Genomic DNA, 21,781 nt, shown 5'->3' with positions numbered 1-21,781 from the left:
ACTAAACACTGAAAGTATTAAAACTAAACTATCACTACAGTGTCTACTAAACACTGAAAGTATTAAAACTAAACTATCACTACAGTGTCTACTAAACATAGAAAGTATTACAACTAAACTATCAATACAGTGTCTACTAAACATTGAAAGTATTAAAACTAAACTATCACTACAGTGTCTATTAAACATTGAAAGTATTACAACTAAACTATCACTACAGTGTCTACTAAACACTGAAAGTATTAAAACTAAACTATCACTACAGTGTCTACTAAACACTGAAAGTATTAAAACTAAATTATCACAACAGTGTCTACTAAACATTGAAAGTATTACAACTAAACTATCAATACAGTGTCTGCTAAACACTTCTATTATTCATATTTTATGAAGATTTACCTGCATATTCTGAGTAAATTCTGCATTTGTAAGATGTGGAGAAATAGCCTGAGCAAGGAAAGCATCTAGTTCGTATTTGCGGAAAATGGGACGTTCGTCCGTCATCATGTACCTGTAAAGTTTAAAATCAGAACTTATTTCACATTTCCAAGAACTGAAATGGATTAGGTATCTTTTTACACAATCAAATACATAAGGATATGATGCACAGCTAACATTTTTTTAAATATAAAATACCTGAAAATTCATTAATATCTTCAGAATACATAAAATGTAATACCAATGTTGGCAAGAACCATGTTTATAAGTACACATTTAGAGAAAGTTGTAATAAAATATATAAATGTATGCACAAAGAAATCTGAATACCATCCACTTTTTAATATACATTTAAAACTTATGGCATTTTTGACTGACTAGCAAAATGCAGTTAACCCTGTTTTAATAAATTTTAATTAACAAACACAGTACCTTAACACACAACACAAAACAAGAAGGTGCTGCTGTACGTATGCTGTGTTTAACATCAGTGGCGTGTCACTACGCATGCACGTTAGAAAAGCTCTTAGACGACGCTTCTTCTCATCGGGTGCAGTACCACACCACAAACGCTGAACAGTGGGAACAGCCCAGCCTAGAGGTACAGCAGGAACTAAATCTGGACTAGTGTACTGTTTATGTTTGTTCCAGGCCCATTCCTTAATTATAATATCTGGTACTTTTTCTGTAGGGTGACAATAATAAGCTTGGTTTTAGGGGAAGTTTTGTAGACACGGTACACTTAGTCCAATTCATAAGTTTTGTAGACACGGTACACTTAGTCCAATTCATAAGTTTTGTAGACACGGTACACTTAGTCCAATTCATAAGTTTTGTAGACACGGTACACTTAGTCCAATTCATAAGTTTTGTAGACACGGTACAGTTAGTCCAATTCATAAGTTTTGTAGACACGGTACACTTAGTCCAATTCATAAGTTTTGTAGACACGGTACACTTAGTCCAATTCATAAGTTTTGTAGACATGGTACACTTAGTCCAATTCATAAGTTTTGTAGACACGGTACAGTTAGTCCAATTCATAAGTTTTGTAGACACGGTACACTTAGTCCAATTCATAAGTTTTGTAGACACGTACACTTAGTCCAATTCATAAGTTTTGTAGACACGGTACACTTAGTCCAATTCATAAGTTTTGTAGACACGGTACACTTAGTCCAATTCATAAGTTTTGTAGACATGGTACACTTAGTCCAATTCATAAGTTTTGTAGACACGGTACACTTAGTCCAATTCATTATCTATAAGCTGATTTTATGACTTCATAAAAAACAAATTTCAAGCTGACATTTTTACTTAAGACTTTCAACAGCATTTTAATTTTATAGTAACTCACACAGTTTGCAATTCATCTAATATTTCAGATCATTTAAAACTTTCAGTTTATTTCAAACTAGAATTATTCTTGCTTTAATATTTTCAAAAAATATACAGAAATCATGTGGAAGAGATAATTACACAATAATTAAAGTCATTAATTTAAAACAAATAATTTAGTGTGAATATTTTAACTCGATACAATCACATCTGTTCAAATTAAATAATTATTATAAATTAACTTGAAAATATATCATTCAATTTAAATATCATTACTCCATGAATAAAACACTGAATATTGTTTAGAACATGTCTTTTTGACTGTATCATACACATAATTTACTGCACACAATGCCAACAGTCTCAAGAACCTAATAAAACACACACACTGTGGAAGATGATAACCATATATTCCTGCACAGTGCTAGCCTTAATGTCAAAAGAGTATAAACCTGACAGTTTCTTCTAACTTTTTAAATACTAATTCCAGAAATTTGTTTTTGCCATTAAGTAGAAAACTCCTGTACAAAATACATATGAAAATACACTAGAGTAGAAGATTTCTGTATTTGAATTTTATTTGCTCAAAATAAATCTGATGTTCAAGTACATTACTGTTACTTCAAAAGAGAAAGCTGGATTATTCAGTTTTATTATCCACTAGTTAGGGACAAACACGTTACAAAAAGCTACTTGTACAATCAATATTAATAATCATGTTACCTTCGACTCCTTCTTTTCTTTCTTTTTGTTTTGCTAAGAAATGTTGATGGTGCAAATTAAACAAGATAGCATAGACCATTTGTCTTAGTGGCCTAAACAGTATTGCTCCAAGAGGCACATCTCTAGGGATGTCTTCTTCAATTGTAACAGGCAATTTAATTTCACCCTGATTGGAGAATAGCAGACATTAGGTTCAGGCTCCAACTCCCTTATATTAATTTTAGTAATTATCAATGAATTTACCTCCAATACAAATAAAGGAAAAGCTTTCAAAAGTGAAGTAAACAAATTTTCTTGAAAAACTAGCAAAATGAATGAATTTCCATTGTCAGATTTGGTGTAAATTGTCATATTCACTTAACACTGATTTTCCTTTATAATCTTTTTTGTTTATTAAAGAAACCAGAACTAACAAAACAAGGTTAAGACAAGCTCTGATCTGCAACATTAACAAATAATTCTTAACTAATAGCATACGAACACCTGACAATTAAGTTACAGTGACCAATGATAGTCATACAAACAAGGCTCAAAGTAGATATAAGATGTTCAATAAAGTTCTGAAACTCAATCAATGTAATAATTTCGTACACATTTTACTGAAAACATACATTTTAAAATTCAGGACACCCAATAACAAGAGCAGCAGTAAACAGATTAATTATACTTGAAAACAACAACAACAAAATATCTAACACAGAATATAATTCACCTAACTGTTTCAGTTGTGTCATTTTAAATCTAATACACTGGCAATGCTGTGCTATAAGCATACCTGAGTTAAAAGCTGATATATCCATGGAGACATCAAACCACGCTGGTGACGTTCACTAGCAGTCCTCATTACTTCTGGAGTGACCTTGGGCAGTTTGGGAATCTCAATGCTAGTGGTTCTGCAAGTATGTAGCTTATCCTTAAAAGAAAAATTTAAGTTTACAATTATTAACACTACCCACATAATGTAATAATAGACCAACTCTAATGACCTAAAATACACATACCACAAGACAGAGGTAAGATAACACTCGTTACATCTTCTCAGTCTGTTCATTAACAGGCAGCAGATGGTAAAATTGCTGTCCACAAACATGTTATACATTGAAAACATTTTCAGACTTTATAATTAAGCTATTAACTAAGTAGAAAACAAAACCATGAGTGAAATTCACTATTCAAGAAAGCAGATATTTTATAGATAGTTCTATTTATGTATTTATTTTAAAAGTTGTAGTTGATGAGAAATTTGTCCCCAACCCCCCAATTAAATTGTTTTTTCAAGCTTGCAATGAGAAGGTAAATAGGTGAATGCCATCACAAATTATTCTACCAGAAAATCACAAATAACTGTCATAGTGGTTTGGAAATTATGTAGTGGACACTAGATTATAACAAAACTGACCACAAGAATAATATACAAATAAATCTCCTCACTGATACCTTTTGTTGGCTAATTGATCCCGACCAGGAGCTTTCTGGACTTGTTCTATTAGGGCTAGAGATATTACTTCCTGAGGAGGTATTGCTAGAACTGACCACTGTTGTTCCATTGAAACCAGTAGAAGTATTACCTAATACAGCCCCAAAAGCATTCAGCTTACCATTGAAAAGTTGTCAAAATATTCTATACTCAAGACTGTAGTCAACTTTATAACATTAAGTATGAATATGTAATTAGAAGCATTAAAAAAGTTGCTAAAACCTAATCTCCCATCAATATCTGTTAAACATCATTCACAATACTGTAGCAGCCACCATGTCTGCAACACAGATACACCAAACATACGAATAACTGTACATTTCTTACCCTAAATACGATTTATTTGTAAATTTACAGTTTTACAAACCATATGATAAACAGTATCATGAGACAATCCTTTTTACTGAAATACTTTGATATACATTTATCTTATATTACAAAAAAAAACTCCATATTCACTTCAGAAATTACGTACAGTTGTTTAAAATACTGTCATGATAGTAGTTAAGGCCAGTGCAAGGCTCCAGAGCATAAAAATACTGGGGAAAGGTTTTGAAAAGCAAAAAAGACACTATTAGTTAATTACTTGAACAAAATAACAAACAAATATGCAGCACACAACAATAGAAAACCATGTTATACTTAGATTACTGCAAGTTGTGTCTTCAATGTAACACACAAAAATACAAAACTATTTTATATAGTTGGATTATTCAAAGGTGCGACTTCAACTGAGGACACAAAAATATAAAACTATGTAATTGTTGGATTACTACAAGATGTGTGATTAAAAAAAAACAGGAACTCAAATAATTAAAAGTTTAGAATTTCACTGTCCATATAAAAATGGAGTGAAAAGAGAAAGAAAGACTGACATAAAACCTTTCAGTTGGTACACTTATGATTCTGTTAGGTTTAGATGCTTTGAAGTTGTAAAACAAAAAAATCAAGTTAATTTGGAAACCACTAATTTCAAATATTTATTGTTTTCATACTATCTGAACTCTTTCAAAGTTTTTTTGTTTATAAAGATTAAGAAAATATAAATCAGGTATAATGTCATAACCTCATCAAACACAAACCTTAAATTCTCTTGAAACATTTAAATCTACAGGCTTATATCAGGCAGTTTACCAACAATGTCTCAATAAATTAGTTTATATGTGAAAGATAACTCTTTTTTAATATTTAAGAATTGAAGGCACTGTGTCTGATTTAATTTTAGCAGGTCAGGTTTTTTGAATTACTTAAACTAAAAGAAATGTTATTACAGCATACTACAACACAAAGATAAAAAGCTGAACACTTTAGTTATAATATTATTTCATACGTGGTTTGAAGGAATATATGAGACTGATTTTCTTAAATGTTCACAATGCTATATTCTCTCATAAAAGACAAGATTCCAGAATGAAAAGGGTTAATACTATTAACTATTAACTTTCTAGTTACATTATTAAGTTATCATCAACAAAACAACTGACTTTATTGTCACAATTCCTTTCAGTAGAGTAGAATTATTTCTATGAGTTTTCAAACTCCAGTAATGTCTGTGATTTTCTAAATATGAATTACCTGGACTAGTGTATCCTCCTCCAACTTGATATGTAGAAAGAGCTGAAAACTGTTAAGAGAGGTTAAGAATATTTTTTATGTACCGAAGCATCTTTCTAGATTTTAATATAAACTAATCTGTTTTATAATCTAAACAAAGAAACAATCAATGATTTACAACTGACATAATGTAAAGACTTAATCCCACGTTTGCTTTGATAATAACAATTTAATTACTCAATACCTTTATAGGTATCACACCACAAAATCTGTTTAATCATTGGTATATAATTTTCCACTAACCAACAACAAAAATGATGTTGAAAAGGTCTCACCTCTCCCACTGTTGTTTCTGAACCCAAAGCATTTGTTTTGGGGGAAGAAGTCATTGCTGTTCGCTGACAGTGTTGAGGTTGATGTGTTATTCTTCTGTTCTCCTTTGATTGCCATATAAAAACAGAAAAACTTTTCTTATGAAATTAATAAAACATTAATACCAAACATATCAAATCACATTAAAATCACTTTTATTATTCATGCCTGATAACATATTAGAGGAACAAATTGTCACATTAGACAGTCAATTTAAGAGTGTACTTCATTATTTAATTTCTGTGGTTTCATATTGGTATACACATAAAATTACAATAGTAGAGATAAACTACCTTATAACATCAAATTTGTTATTTTTATTTAATTGGATAATTCACTGTACAGCTTCTTGAGGAGCATTCCACAAAAACACGAACCTCACACTCCAATAAGGAAAAAAGAAATTCCATGTCTCAAATTTGATTTGCCCTCTAAGCATTCCTAAAAAAATGTGCACTAACATCCCACGAGTCTATTATACCCCTTTATTTTCACACTTATTTTGGAACTAATCATACTGGCACCACGAGCACTCTCTACTGTTCTAGCACAATCATCACTTTTGAGAATTGGAAAATTACAAACTAAAATACCAACATATCACTGGTGAGGGAGAGATGAATTAATTACTTGTTTGAAATACATTTTCAGTGTAGGAAAATGTTAACTTCCACCGAAACCTGAAATCCCACAATGAAAAAGTGGAAGAGAGGAAGTGCTTTGGATCCAGAATGGTATGTTACCGTCTATTCAATAATTATAATGGCAACAGCCCTTTTTTTCACTAAGTAAGTATTTGTGTTTTTCATTTCTTTCATTGTACAATCCCCCCCTTCAGGAGGAAACCTCCATGATCCTTCACTCCAGTGACTGGGAACCAGAGTGGTAAGGACTATTGTGCTCTACTAAAAGGCACTGAGAGGTCCAAAGGAACGACACATTGAAGACTGTGGAATGGATGATTGTGATTCCCTATTTTGAAAAGCAGAAAGACTCAGACTGTAAAAATCTCAGGTCACTGGTGATGGGAAAAAAATCATTTGCTTTTCTAGTGTAGCCCATGAGTGAGGGTTCTTTATATAAAATACACTGATAATAAACTTTTAATATACACACACACATTACAGGAAAAGTGTCTGGTAGTCTTACAGAAACACCTCAATCTCTACAGTGAGCATTTAGAAATAATAGTTTTAATGTAAAGATCTGACATTCAGCATACCAAACCAGGCAACACATTCCATTTTGTGAGAACCTCAAATATGTTGTATATCGACTGAAAGAGATACAAAATAATAACAAGTCAATTTATTCCAGTCAAAGATGATGATTCTCCACACATCTGTTCACAATGCAAGGTGAAAGGGCAACAGGATGAACCAAGGGATCATGGGAGAAGTTCCAGTGATCAATAAGCATCCATTGAAAGAAACGTGTGTGCCAAAACCAAGGGAGTAAGAGCTTCCATGGAAGCCAAAATCCCCAAAAGAGATAGAACCTTTCATGCGGTGAGAGAAGGTAAATGTACTACCTTTTTTGTCTGTGGAAATGGAGAAGGATGAAACCTAAATAAGATGGGAATTGAAGAACCCTAAATGATATAGGAAAGAGTATAGGGATTAGAAGGGACTTCTCTGACTTGATAAGAAACCCCATCTAACCAGCTTCTTGAACAATTAATTGCATGCGAGAGATTGACTGGGTCTGGGAAGAGGTAAGCAGAAGCCATTCATCTATGTAATGATAAATTCAAAGACCCAGAAAGCTTAGATGGCACACAAATGAGCAAACTACTCTGACAAAACATATAAAAAGTTGAAGCCAGACCAAACAGCAACGTATGGAACTGAAAGATAGCCCTTGTAGATGAACAGAAGAAAATAAAATGACCCTGGATCATGTAACTAGGTAATTTTTATATACCATGAAGATACCTTTAGTGGTCTTGCAGATCATCTCATCTTGACACTGGTAGGACCAGAGCATGTCGGTTAACCTCTTTCTGTTCCCTCTGGCTCAATGCACATTTTGTGGAATAAGCATACCTTGGAAGGTAACACCAGCTACTTTGAATGATCCTGTTGAACAGAGAGGGAGAGAAAAAGAAAACATATTTACCAATCTCAAAGACAGAGGTTCAACTGAAAAACAGTGGCCAGCAGAAGTCAAAATCCTGCTGATGGAACAGCCCAATGATGAAAATTATGAGAAATTAATGGGTGAGAAGTCTGCCAGATGCCTGTCTGGATGATCTTTTCTAAGGACACCAAAAATAAGAAGAAAGAAAGTGAGGTCGCAAAAGACAAGAAACCAGGGAATAAAAGGAAAACTGATGATGGGCTACTTCAGTACATTGAAACCTGAACACCATCAAGGGCTTCTGGAGAGAAGGAAAAAAAAAGACTGCAGAGATATGAAAAAAGGCAGATGCACATTAGTGGGGAGTATATCCACAGGTTATGATGTTATAGAGAAAGGAAGAAACCTTTCTGGAAAACTCCTGCGGAGTACATTAACGTGCCTCAGACAAGGAATAAGGAGGGGGAATGTAAAAGTCGAGTGAGACAAAGAAGCTGCAAAACAGTGAACTTAAGAATGAAATACAGGACACAAGGGGTTCACACCTGAAGCAGACAAAAGAGGTTCTGAAAATTGGAAATTTAGAAAAGGAAAATAAAAATGTGCGAGGGGAAAAGGCATGTATGTGAAAGTGTGGAGGTGCTTATGAAGGAAATCAGCACAAAGTGTAATATTAGGAAAACAAAGTAATCTCGAGAATGGGTTTCATGGAGGAAAGAACAGCTAGAATCAGACACAGCCTAGAGATAAAAAAAGGAACATCTCTGAGAAATTAAATCCAGAAAGAGACTGAAAAGTTCAGGACTTTCCCTGATTTGTAAGGCAGTATCCAAACAAACTCAGGTGAGGAAAATGTTACATTCATTTTTCTCCTGGCAATTTAATGTACTCAGGAGAAAGGACGTGACCAAAAGGATGGAAAGAAAAGGCCCATTGTGTATGAGGGAATCCACAACAATAGCTGTAATGTTGCCAACAATCAATATACCTCCAGAAACCAAAGTAAAAATAGATCCCGTGCTTGTAACTCAGTCGCTTACACAGGATAAATGCGAAGTCACTGTCACTTGAGAAAACATCATGTCCATCAGTAGTTTTGAAACAAAAGGAAAGACAAAATAAAACATAAGCTTTAGTGAATATAGGCTAAAAGAAATTAACATATCTGTTCAAGGAAAAGAATGAAATTATTTGAGGTATTTAATGGATGCAACTATCATATGACTGTTGTCATACCCCAATATTGTTCACATTAAACTTGAATTTAGGTGAGGGTTATCTCATAGCTAGTAATATGCAAAATTGTAAAGCAGACATGACAACGACATGACTATTTTGTGTGTGAAAGTGAGATATCTTCAAAATATAAACACATTTACAAGAATAGTTCAAGTTCGTTGACAAAAAATTTTACAAAAAGACCCCTTTCATAGTTTAGGTCTTATCAGATTTCATATGTTCACTGGGAGATTAAGTTTAAGCTTTAATAGATTTTATATGTTCACTAGGAGACTAAGTTTAAGCTTTAATATATTTCATATCTTCACTAGGAGACTAAGTTTAAGCTTTAATAGATTTTATATGTTCACTGGGAGACTAAGTTTAAGCTTTAATAGATTTTATATGTTCACTAGGAGACTAAGTTTAAGCTTTCATAGATTTCATATGTTCACTGGGAGACTAAGTTTAAGCTTTAATAGATTTCATATGTTCACTAGGAGACTAAGTTTAAGCTTTAATAGATTTCATATGTTCACTGGGAGACCAAGTTTAAGCTTTAATAGATTTCATATGTTCACTGGGAGACCAAGTTTAAGCTTTAATAGATTTTATATGTTCACTGGGAGACTAAGTTTAAGCTTTAATAGATTTTATATGTTCACTAGGAGACTAAGTTTAAGCTTTCATAGATTTTATATGTTCACTGGGAGACTAAGTTTAAGCTTTAATAGATTTTATTTGTTCACTAGGAGACTAACTAACTATTACCAAAAAGTAAAATTTATTTATTATCAAAGTTAAACAGTTGCTACTACATAGTTGGTGCAACTGGAATTATACAGTTAATGCTGATGAAAATATACAGAAAACTGAAACCAATTTTTTTATTGTTTATTTCGTAGTATAACACTAGATATTAAACTACGTTCTCATTCTAAATGAAACAACTGTATAGTCACTTTTAACCCAACCTGTGTAAGGAAATAAAAATATATCACTAGAAATTTTACACTAACAGTTATAAAACAAATATTTATTTATGATAAACTTCCATCCAGAAGTCCAGCTGTCATTTGTAGGGAAAACACGAGTGACCACACTTCTTGATTTGAAAATATATAAAGAGCAACAATAAAACATGTCAAAACTTTGAGATTATCTTAATAATTAATCATTTTGTGAACTTCACCAAAAATTCAAGAAACTTCATCTTATGTGTCACAAACTTAAAAACTAACCTTGTGGACCACAATTTTGAAATTTTTGTGACGTCTCATCCCTAACCTCAGCTTTTACAGGATAACAACCTGGTTCAGCCTTACCACCTGCAAATAGAGAATTCTACTACACAGAAAGCAATGATAACTTTCAATTATATATTAAGTTAGAGATTCATCTCCTGATATGCATATTTCACAAGAGATGTGTGTAAACTAACCTGTTGCAACATAATAAACCATTTTCATTATGCAAAGAAGTACCAGACTGCATACTTTAACAGCTTACATAAAAGTGTGGAATAAACCAAAATCAGAAGTGTGGTATGCAGATCATGAAAAACAAAAAGAGAAAGAGATTACAACTGTGAGATTATATGATTTTAAACAAAGTAAAAAAAAATAATGAATTAATTTTCATGTTTATCAACAATGGATTAAATATTAAAACTATCAGACCTTGTAAAAAGCATCTCCCAAAAGCTTAAAACTGATTGAAGTAAGTAAAAATATATGGCTTAAGAAATACAGAGACTCGTGTTTCTGATGTCTTTGGCTATATGTTGGACTGGCCAATGAAATGTACTGAGATTGTTAGAATAAACATTCCTCCAATAACATTTTAATACTAAGCACAGTATATACGTGACCACATAACATAGGGCCAAGTACAAGTAAAATGTATAAAAAAATGTTAAACAAACACTTCATATTGACTGTAGCCACACTTGAGATCTATGTCATGTAAACAAAAGAAATAAATGTTTTTGGTTGTTAAAAAAGGCATATATACTCATTAAATTTTCCAGATTAGCTGACAGTTCAAACTTCATTTAAGTGTTCCAAAGCAAAACTAAGAATAAAACATATAAAAACATATCCTTCAGTTACAGTACTTTGAGAATAAATGTATGACTTAAACATTTATGGTTATAACATGTATGTTTGTGTGTGTGTGTGTGTGTGTGTGTGTGTGTGTGTGTGTGTGTGTGTGTGTGAGAGAACTGCTCCCTCCACAATAACACACGTAAAGTTACACGACCTCCACCAAGTGGTTTAAGCAAACTACACGAAGTACTGCTCTTGGAAAGCAAATAATAAAATTTCTCAAATTATAAAAATGCACTTTACAAACAGTTAGTTAAAGCTACTCACTTGTCGGAGGAGTGGCTTCCTTTCCTCTGATAGTCCTGTGGTCTGTAAGTGTATATTTAAGTCAAGGTATATAAAGTAACAAAGTTAATATCTTGAATTATACACTTCATTACCAATATAATAAAATGTGTTTTTTAATACAATGAATAAACATGATGTTGGTGGGAATTTTACAAACTGTTACTGGCTTTTTGCTATTCCTTCTACCTAAGTTATCCAGACTACATCGATATTCTTTGAAGATGTGCAGAAGCTATCAGAAAAAGTAAAGACTGAAAGAAGCTGAACCATTTGATGGACAAAAATCTAGACTTCACACTGAAAGTGGTATGGTTTTACATTATGGAAGGAGGAATGCACTAACAGATATCAACGACATACCAAAACCCAGTATCCTTCTAAGCCTTGCAAGTTACATTATAATAAATGTTACACAAGGTTTTGACTTCAGCTAATAAAAATTAGGTATTAATTACCATTTTGGAATGCTATTAAATTGGTTAACTTTTTTTTTAATTAAATGAAAGGTTATTCTACTTTAATTAACTCTATCAATGTTTACTGGAGCCATCACAATTTTTCATATGGTATTTCTTGTTGTTTTCAATAAATAATTAAATAACTATTATGATTTTTGAAATAATCCAATGATCACACAATCTAAGGAAAATTAATTTCAGTTATTGAAGAATGCATGAAGTATTTAGTATTCAATCCAATCATGGTGTAAATTTATGTTTGATAATACAGGGGTGGTCAAAAATTGTTAAATTTCTCTTAGCACCTTCCTTGGCTGGTAAAATAACTGAAATTCTGGAGATTTGGTTTTTGTTTTCAGGTTTGATCAAGTTTTCAGTATTTAGTAACAGTAAAACACCAATTACATGCAACAATGTTCAGAAAAAAAAAAGAGAGAGAAAAAATGTAAGTTAACTTTCAATACTCACCTTGCAAAGTTGGTTGATACTGTAAAAAGCCATCCTTAGTTCCATTTAGGTAATACTGAGTGCTGTGTTTAAATTTCTGGATTTCTTCTTGTCCAGCTTGCCCAAAAATCTGGGTACCTATAGTATCCAAGTTGTCAACATTGTTAAGTGAGCGTACAAATTCAGCCAAGGCCTGAATGAGAATTTCTGAAGGGATTGGCTAAAAAAAAATCAAAAAAAATCAGATAAGCTAAATATTTTTCTTTATAAGATTTTCACTATATTATTTTTATTCAGTACTTATGTTTTAAACTATATATACATATATTGTTTTTTATGATAATTACATTATAGCTTTGCTTAGGTTACTGTATTGTTTGACTTGAAGAATACAACAATACTTACAATAAATTTTGCTAAAAAATTAAAAAGAAATTAAATTAATATAAAAATGATAATGGAAGGTTAGTGTACAGAAGTATAAAGTGAAAAAGAAGTCAAATATTTTAATTAAACAAAAATCTTTGAGAAGGTAGTGATAACTGAATTAGACTTCTGTTGAACTGTTTAGATACTGAAGGTTTAACAAGTTAAATTTTAATTCAAGAGTACAACTTAATATTGTGGTTGATTAACACTAATGACAGATATAACTGATGTTATTTTGAAGCAAATAACCCATTTTAATTCCTCTGTAAATGGCTTGTAGAATATTATTCTGTTGTTTATATCCAATGAAATACCAAAAGTTATAATTCTGCTGTGCTAATAATGTATTTCCTATAGGTACTTCCCTCCTCTCGTAACATTAGCTGTTCTTCTTCATTGCTGTCCTATATGCAAATGTTTTATTTACACCTGCCAAAAGCATTACGTCCTCCCTATTGGAATCAAATGATTTCAACAAGTTTCTCACGTAAATCATCATTTGTCACCTCTCCACCAAGAGGAGCACAGTATACTCACAATACACAAGACTCCCTCTATGAAAATCTACTAAACTATCACAATGAATTTTGGCAGATGTAAGCACCAAAAGAGCACAGGGAGGAAGGGTGGGAAGTGTGAGAAAAGTACCTGTTGGAAATACATTTTCAGTACAGGAAAATTATAATTTCTGTAATTCTACTTCTTTCCACTTGCAAGATTAGCTAGAATCCCACAATGACTAGGAAAAGGGATCAGTGAAGGGAATGACAGACATACTGCTCAATAGGATCCAGAGGATACTTCCATAGAGGAGAGTCAGATTGGAAGATCTGAATGGGAGAACATCCAAATAGGAGAAAACTGAGGGAAGATATCTTTCAGAACCCTTAAGTAGATATACACAAGTCAATTCCATGAAGCTAAAACGTGGGTTAACAAAGGAAGAACCCAATGATGTAGAATGGCTAGGGTGCAATGAACTGTACTCGAAAAGGCAAATGAATCCAACACCCATGTTGCTGGAAACCAACATCTGTGCAGGTGTAGGATGAGGATCATACTTTCTTCACCTTAAGACCCAGAGACCGGAGAGAATCTTGATCCACTCCAACTTCAGGGCATAACTCATGTTATTTAAAGAATATCTTGATCTGGGAACCAGTCATCCACTATCAAAAGAATGTCTATGTAAACAAAATATACTCCCCCAACAGAACCATCTGATATAGCAAAAGGGTAGAACTGGAACAATTCCCCTTACCAATGCTGTAGCTATCAGCTCAAGAGAAAAAGACAACCTTGAACATGTGCAAGAACATAAGTTGACTGATTCATTCTAAATTTAAAACCTAGCTATAGTGTACCAACACCCCTGTGGAGGTAGGATGATGGTTCCCATTCAAAGTGGTGAGCTGCAATTCAAAGTCTCACTAATTAGTAACTATATAATGCATACTGGAGGAGAGCATGTCATCTGCACCAGCAGAACACCACTTCCATACTCTGTACTGAATGTTGTCATCTTTTTTGTGTGGAAAACATTCAGCTGGGTGCTTCCATGTTTGACCACCACAACAGCTTGGAAATGGTAAGTGGTAGGGATTTCCATACCCAACTTGAAATGGAGGGGGTGAAAATGTGTAGAAGAATCCAGAGGAACCCAAGCCAGTGGAATGTGTAATCATAAAATTATATTTTGAAAAGCGGGCTATCCTCATTTATTTAATCAAGGTATGGCAAGGGTAGACAGCTATCCTTTTCTGCTTTACCCATAAAGTCCATGGGTGATACAATCCAGAATGGTTAAGCTTATGAAGCAGCATCACAAGGTTATTCAACTTCAAATGATCTTGTAAAACACCCCACCACAACAGTGAACACTGCAAAGCCATGGAATGGAAAGCACAGGTCAACATGGATATGCAGTGAGGATTTTGCATTGCAGAATACATGGTAAGGAATCACTCACCACATAGTGAGATCTACATAACAATGGTCTGAAGGATGTACCTCTGAAATAAAAGAAAGCATTACTATAGACTAATGCTGTCTCATAGTTGCACTGAAGCTTGAAGAACAGCCATAAGTTTGAGGTCAAAACCTGATGAGACTGAAAGCACAACATGATGTAAGTAATGGGAGATTACTAAGTTTGGTGTAGTCCACATGCCTAATTCAGGACTTCCTCCATTGGCTGTCAAAGACAAGAAGTAAGGGAAAAGATGAGGTGTCAAATCTGATGAGAAGTTACTTTACACAGACAGTTAAACAAAGCAACAGGTTAATAATTTGTTAAAATTGTGGGATCCTTCCAAGACACAGAAAAGTGTAGTATAAATGCCTGGCACCAAGCATCAGGAAAGACATCCTCCTGCCAAATCCAGTTGAAAATAACCAGAAGAACAGAAAGAGAGGCAGGAGATAAATGACATAGCATCTCGTAATGAATATTGTTGGGTCTGACTGATACTGTCAGAATGATGAATAGCGATTTGCAATTCCATCACAGTGAATGGACACTTTCAGTCAGAGAGAACCACTTCCCAAAAGGAAAATGACAATCTCTTGGTCTGAGTCTTGATGGCCAAGGATGGGGAAAAGGTAGAAGAGCTAGAAAGATAAGAAAACCTCTATCCAAAGGTGTTAGCAGTGTCAACTTCTTGGCCATCAGAAAGCAAGACTGAAAGAGGTTGGGAGATATATAACCTACCAAAATTCTGAATCTTGTCCCACACAACTTTGAAGTTGGTGGAACTAGAGATGTTGGAGGTGAGGCTAATTCAAGATTCTTTCTAGCTTTGATGCCTGACCTGCCAAGTGTAGGTGCAGGCCTGCTGATAAACAATGTGGTTAGAAAAAAGAGGAATATTATCAGAAGGTATGCAAGGCTTGTTTTTGAGCCTTCCGTGCCTCCCAGCAGGCCAATTTCACCATGGACGTGAATACCATGAAAAACATTGAGGTCACAAGAATAGAAAGAACAGATGCCTGGACTATACACTCAGTCATTGCTTCTATGCAGTCATCAATAGATGGCAGACAGACAACAGCAGGATCAAGTTTCAATTGAGTGAGGAAAGAAAGCCAGTCAGCCTGGTCCAACTTTCACCATGGAATGCAGATCGGGTGTCACCAATCATGGCCAGTTTCCTGCAAGATGATGGGAAAATGGTCACTGCCATATGAGTCACACTCCAAAAAAAATGAAAATAAAGTGAGGGTGAGGCAGACAGATATATCTATAGCAGTGAAAGAATGACTGGGTGCATGAAAGTAAGTAAAAGAATCATTATTGAATAGAGAAAAATTATGATCTGAGAGCATACATTCCTCAGAACAACCCCTCCCATCAATGTCTACATTTCCTCAAAGGGAGCTATGCCCATTACAATTACCCAAGAGCAAAATGGGAGATGGCAACCGATCTAAAAGAACATCTAGATTTAACTGATAGTAAGTCTGTCCTGGACACAGGTAAATGGAATAAATTGTGATGGTACAACCCACAGAGAGACATGATGTAAATATAAACTGACTGGATGGTATGAATCAATCAGGGTTTTAATGTCATCCAAGTCTTAATGTAAGTCAACAGTTCCACTTTATCAGTGTGGTCATTGTTATATAGAAAGGAACGAAGGTAGAGGGGCCTTTGGTTTGCAACCATGTCACTTATCCTTAAAAGACAAAGGCTTGTTGACCTCCATGGATTCTGCTTGAGGAGTGAGTGGGCAGATCTCTATCAGAAGATGGTGAGTCTAGTGCAAATGTATAATGATTTTGCACCTCTGGGCCATAGGTAAGGACAGAGACACGAGTTCGTGTTGACCTATTGACTCTGTTTTTCATAGAGGGCAACAAATTCTGAAGAGGAAAAAGACTCTTCAGAGAGCATGGAAAAGTTGGTTTGCACACCTAATGAGGTAGCAGAGTGGAGGATGGCAGCATACGTCTTTGTCTGCATGGAAGACAAAAATTTCTGTGCCTCAGGATATGACATGTTGTTAACAGCCCTCAATCACTGTACCTTTTTTTCCTCAATCCACATGTGACAAGAACAGGAATATAAAGGATGGGAGCTATCAAAAGTGATGCAGTGAGGCTCCTAGTCACACAGATCTGCCTTGTGGTCTTTGCCATCATAATGAGTGCAGCACAAAGAGCTATGACAAGAGGTCTTATGGTGACCAAACAGCTGGCATTGGAAATAATGGAGAGGTTTAGGAATATAGAGCCAAACATTACAATGTAAGTAACCCACCTTCACAGATGTAAGAGAATGCAGAGAAGTGAATGTCAAAATGAGAAAGCAGTAGGCTGACGTACCCCATCTTTGAGGGTGAAGGTCACACAGTTTAAACTCCTTAACTGGAGAAATTTGTGAGAATTTCCAATTTGGGAATGTTAAGAAGATCCCTCTCAAATATAACTCCTCCAGATGTATTCAGAATAGCATAAGGAGTAACTGAATAGATAAATCCTTTAAAGTCTTGGACTTAAAGAGGAGTTAGGTGTGTTACAGTTTTGATGTTTAAACCAAAATATCTTTATAACTTAATTTTTGGACATATTTGGGATAGCCAGAAAGCCCCTCCAATCTCTTCTGGAAAAAAAATATAAAAATGGTGACATTTGTCCAAGGGACTGTTCAGACAATGTGTGTAAAATGAGAAATTGAGATACATTATCAACTGTAGTTTTGAACCATGTATTACAGACCTCCAAGCATGGTCACTTACCAATCATGAATTGTTTAACCTCAGCAGTGAGAGGTGTGAGAAGCCATGAGACAGAGAAAAGCTTGGTGTCCACTGACCCCACCCACCATGGAGCCCTATGAGGGGACAGGCTACTAAACTGGAAGCAAAAGGCTCAGCAGCAATGCCAGGGTTTTATGGACACTACACCCAAACACCAGAATTAGATGCAGTGTCCACAACACCTGATGAGAATGTCCAATACTGGTTCTTGGTTGACCCCTGCCCTGGAGAACCAGTCAAATTACCCTGAGAGGGGATACCTCAAGGTTACCTGTTTACAGGAAATCAAGGTCAAAGTGGTGTCTACCAACAGGATCCTCTCCTCCCCTTTATGGGTCACCACACAGAGCAAATATGGGTGAATGTTTAGATCCCAGAAGAAAAAAATGAAAAGATAAAACCTTCTCTGGGAGGTCCCCCTGCTACACATGGGGTTGGGGGGATGTTAGAATCCGTTGTCAGAGTTCATTTGCAAAAAGCTGACAAACGTAATTAAATATTCTCAAAAAAAAATTTAGAAGACAATCCTCACCAAATTTATCATGTTTTTACAGAGTTTCTACTATTTTGGAAGAAGGCAGCTTGGTTGAAATTGTATATCTTGATGTTTGAATATCCTTTAATCAGCTGTATCTAAAAAAATTAATTACTAAGAATGTGACCACAGAATTTGTATAAAATTTAATAAGTGAATAAAAAAATGGCGTAATAGAAAAACAGTGACTTCTGGTGTTTAGTAGAACCATCTTGTGAGGGAACACTTACAAGTACAAGCAAAATCTGTCAGTCCAAATGAAAGACCTGCATTAGCAGTAGTGAATGAGGTATGAAAGCAATGCATGAAAAAGGAAACCAAATAAAATGAAACTATTACAAACGTTGTTCTGACTGAAACAAAATATTTGGGCTGTGACGATTACATGATTACCCTGTTACGGTTCGGTTACTGCTCTTAACCAGTTACGGATTTCCTAACCGGTTAATCTAAGATTTTTTTCAGAGAAAAATAAATGAGTGAAAACAATATGATTATCGACATTTGCGTGTAAATATTCCATTATTTGATCTTGACATTGGTACGTTTGCCTATCGCGATTTTATGAGCTGCTTGCCTTTTTGTTTGGCTGAATTTTCATTGTTGTTGTTGTTGAAAGCCCTTAGAGTTTTTGTTAACGTTCGGTACAGCCGTCACGCGCAAATTCCTAGGGCTGTGACGATTACACGATTAACCGGTTATGGTTTGGTTACGAGGCAAAGATTAGCCGGTTACAAAAGTCCGTAACCGTTGCAGCCCTACAAAATATCAAAACAGAATTAGGATTTGAGAAAGTTAGGCACTTGCAATATGGAAGTTTAACTTGAGAAAGAAAATTGTCAAATAGGAGAAACATTTTTACTGTTAAGAATAAAAACTAAAAACAGAAACGTAGAGTTATACACTTGTTACTTGTGTATATTTCTCAACTGAGAGAAGCATGTGTTACAAACAAAATTTAAGTAACCATGACTGACTGCATAGAAAAACAGTAAACAAAAAAACACAAGTTCTATTAGAAATTTGTTATTTATGAGTTAGAAGGTTATTTTAATTTTGAATAAGATCCAGTAACATCTTATTTGTAATACTGAGTGTACCCTGATACGCTCTTTAAGTAACTACATGAGTTATATGTTAAAAAAAGGCCGAGATGGACTAGTAGAAAGATCCATAATACAAGTGTTTTATACTTGTTTAATTTGAAGTGTGAATGAATTAGACTTGATTTAGGTCTTCAACAATCTATGGATGGTTTGAGTAGTTGAATGAGGTTAGAAATACCAACCTGAATTTGTTGAGGAAATAGGTGCAACTTACTAGAAGCCTAAAAGTACATTCTCGGGATGTGCACCTAATCTCAGTCCTTCAAGGTTCTGCTAGTTATACAGATCTCGATGGTTATGCTTAAGTTTGATGGGTTTTTTTTACTTTTAAGAATGATTTTAAAGGAATGAATGACCTGTAATTGTTTCTTAACAACCTGAGTTAATTCCTATTTATGACCATTCATTGTAAAGCCACCTACACACATATGTATATGAAGACTTACAATGAACAGTGATGACAGAAAATCAAAATTACCTTGTTTATTTTTTCCTTCAAATTACAATAACATAAGAAAAAGTACGCAAGGTTCTATTCCACACCTATAAACATGTACACACTTTAAAGTAATGTATATCTTTTCTTACCTTTCCTTTTGGCTGATCTGGACACAAATAATGATGAAAAGGTGTTAGATCCTCTTCTGTCAACAAGTAGTTACCCAACAAAGCTGCAAAGATGCAGAACCGATTCTGTTGAAGATTTAGAGATTTGGCAACCTCATTTAGAATAAATTCTTTAGTTTCAAGTGAGCCCTAGAAACCAAAGCAATCAATTATTTAAAAAAAAAAATCAGAATATTAATTTACTGCACCAAAAAAACTACTTGAGCTGCTTCCCTTTTATTTTGTAAAAAATTCATTTTATAAACTTTATCATTTAAAAGAAAAAAATTGGAAAGTCCAAGTGATAATGTTTTTGGTTTTTTTTTTAATTTTGTACAAAGCTACATGAGGGCTATCTACACCAGCTGTCCCTAATTTAGCAGTGTATAACTAGAGTTAAGGCAGCTAGTTATCACCACCCAACACCAGCTCTTGTGCTACTCTTTTACCAACAAATAGTGGGATTGACCATGACATTATAACATCCCCAAAGCTGAAAAGGCAAGCAAAGTTTTGGGTGATGGAGATTTGAACCTGTGACCCTCATATTACAAGTGCCTTAACCAACCAGCCATGCTGGGCCACCAAGAGGTAATGACAAAAGAAAGATGTGAGAGTGGTTAGTCAAAAAAAGGTTAAACCTCCTGGTAAATATTGAATATTTCTGGGATAATGTGACTCAAACACAAATAATTCAAAGTGGATTTTACTTAAATCTTTATTCAGTAACCTGAAAACTAGGAATTCAGGGGGTCTACTTATAGAAATGTTTAACTTAAAAGAGTAATAAAATTATTGTAAGTTCAAAAGAGGCAATGGTAAGGCCTTATACAGAGTATGGTGATGATTTCTGTCCTTATAATACAGGAATTCAGAAAAAGTGAAGAACAAAATATTCTTTAATTCTATGATATAAATTTTTTTATAGAATATAATACTTTCTGTAGAAGGTAAGTGTTCATTTGAGGGTAAGCAAAAAGCTCTAAGATGGGCCACCTGTGCTTTGCTCACAATCAGTATCAAACCCAGTTTCTAATATTGTAAGTCTGTAGACATACTGCTGTGCCATGGGGGGGTTTGCTATTATTAAAGTTCAAAATATTTATCTTGACATACTTGTTACACCAATTAGGACAGGCCACTCGGTTTTACTTCTGCCAGTTCAGCCTAATGTCATGAAATTATACTTAATACTAGATTGCTAGACTTAACTTGTTTTTATGAAACAGTACTGTGTTGTAAGATATTAAATATATTAAATACTAAAAATACAGAATTATCATAAATGTTAGATAAGTAAGGAGAATATATTTATCCCATGAGTTGAAATAGTTTCTACTATTTAGTAGCTGCTGTAATTTTAATACATAACTAAATGATTAAAATCATAATTTAGGCATATGTAATTAGACATATGTCATTTCTGCACTATTAGTGGCTGATAATACCAGTATTTTATTATTTATTAGAGAATTTTAGCTTTTACCTATAAACTGTATAAGAGATTAATATAAAACTACTAAGTTAGTAGGCTGGAAATAATGAATAATGGAATAATGATTACTAATTTCAACACGGTTACAGGTAGTTCAGGGATAAGTATGGTGGAACTTCTAGTGTACTAGCAACGCAAATCCACTGGATTAAACTGAAGAACTGTGGAACTTGTAGGGTGCAAGCAACGCCACTACTGGATTAAACTGAAGAACTGTGGAACTTGTAGAGTGCAAGCAATGCCACGACTGGATTAAACTGAAGAACTGTGGAACTTGTAGGGTGCAAGCAATGCCACCACTGGATTAAACTGAAGAACTGTGGAACTTGTAGTATGCAAGCAATGCCAAC

At 34.1% G+C, this 21,781-nt stretch overlaps 1 protein-coding gene across 1 annotated transcript; it reads right to left on the bottom strand.

Annotated features, from left to right (window-relative positions):
• Positions 1–378: 378 nt before the first annotated feature.
• On the bottom strand, positions 379–12,617 carry LOC143257787 (constitutive coactivator of PPAR-gamma-like protein 1 homolog). The gene is made up of 10 exons (XM_076516819.1): positions 12,522–12,617; positions 11,575–11,616; positions 10,441–10,527; positions 5,866–5,967; positions 5,552–5,600; positions 3,937–4,067; positions 3,275–3,412; positions 2,500–2,665; positions 871–1,123; positions 379–511 (listed from the first exon to the last, which is right to left on the bottom strand). The coding sequence occupies exons 3-10, from the start codon at positions 10,477–10,479 to the stop codon at positions 379–381; spliced, it is 1,011 nt and encodes a 336-aa protein (XP_076372934.1). The 5' UTR covers positions 10,480–10,527; positions 11,575–11,616; positions 12,522–12,617.
• Between the last annotated feature and the right edge of the window lie 9,164 nt (positions 12,618–21,781).

Source organism: Tachypleus tridentatus, chromosome 7 (genome assembly GCF_004210375.1).
Source record: "Tachypleus tridentatus isolate NWPU-2018 chromosome 7, ASM421037v1, whole genome shotgun sequence".
Lineage (NCBI taxonomy): Eukaryota > Metazoa > Arthropoda > Merostomata > Xiphosura > Limulidae > Tachypleus > Tachypleus tridentatus.
This window is presented reverse-complemented; position numbering and strand designations above follow the sequence as displayed.

Coding starts and splice junctions, on each gene's coding strand:
- LOC143257787 (XM_076516819.1), bottom strand. CDS start 10,479: ATGAGACGTCACAAAAATTTCAAAATTGTGGTCCACAAG. Junction 4,068..5,551: donor AGGAGGATACACTAGTCCAG/GTAATTCATATT, acceptor GGGCTGTATTAG/GTAATACTTCTACTGGTTTC. Junction 1,124..2,499: donor AAGAAAAGAAGGAGTCGAAG/GTAACATGATTA, acceptor GTCACCCTACAG/AAAAAGTACCAGATATTATA.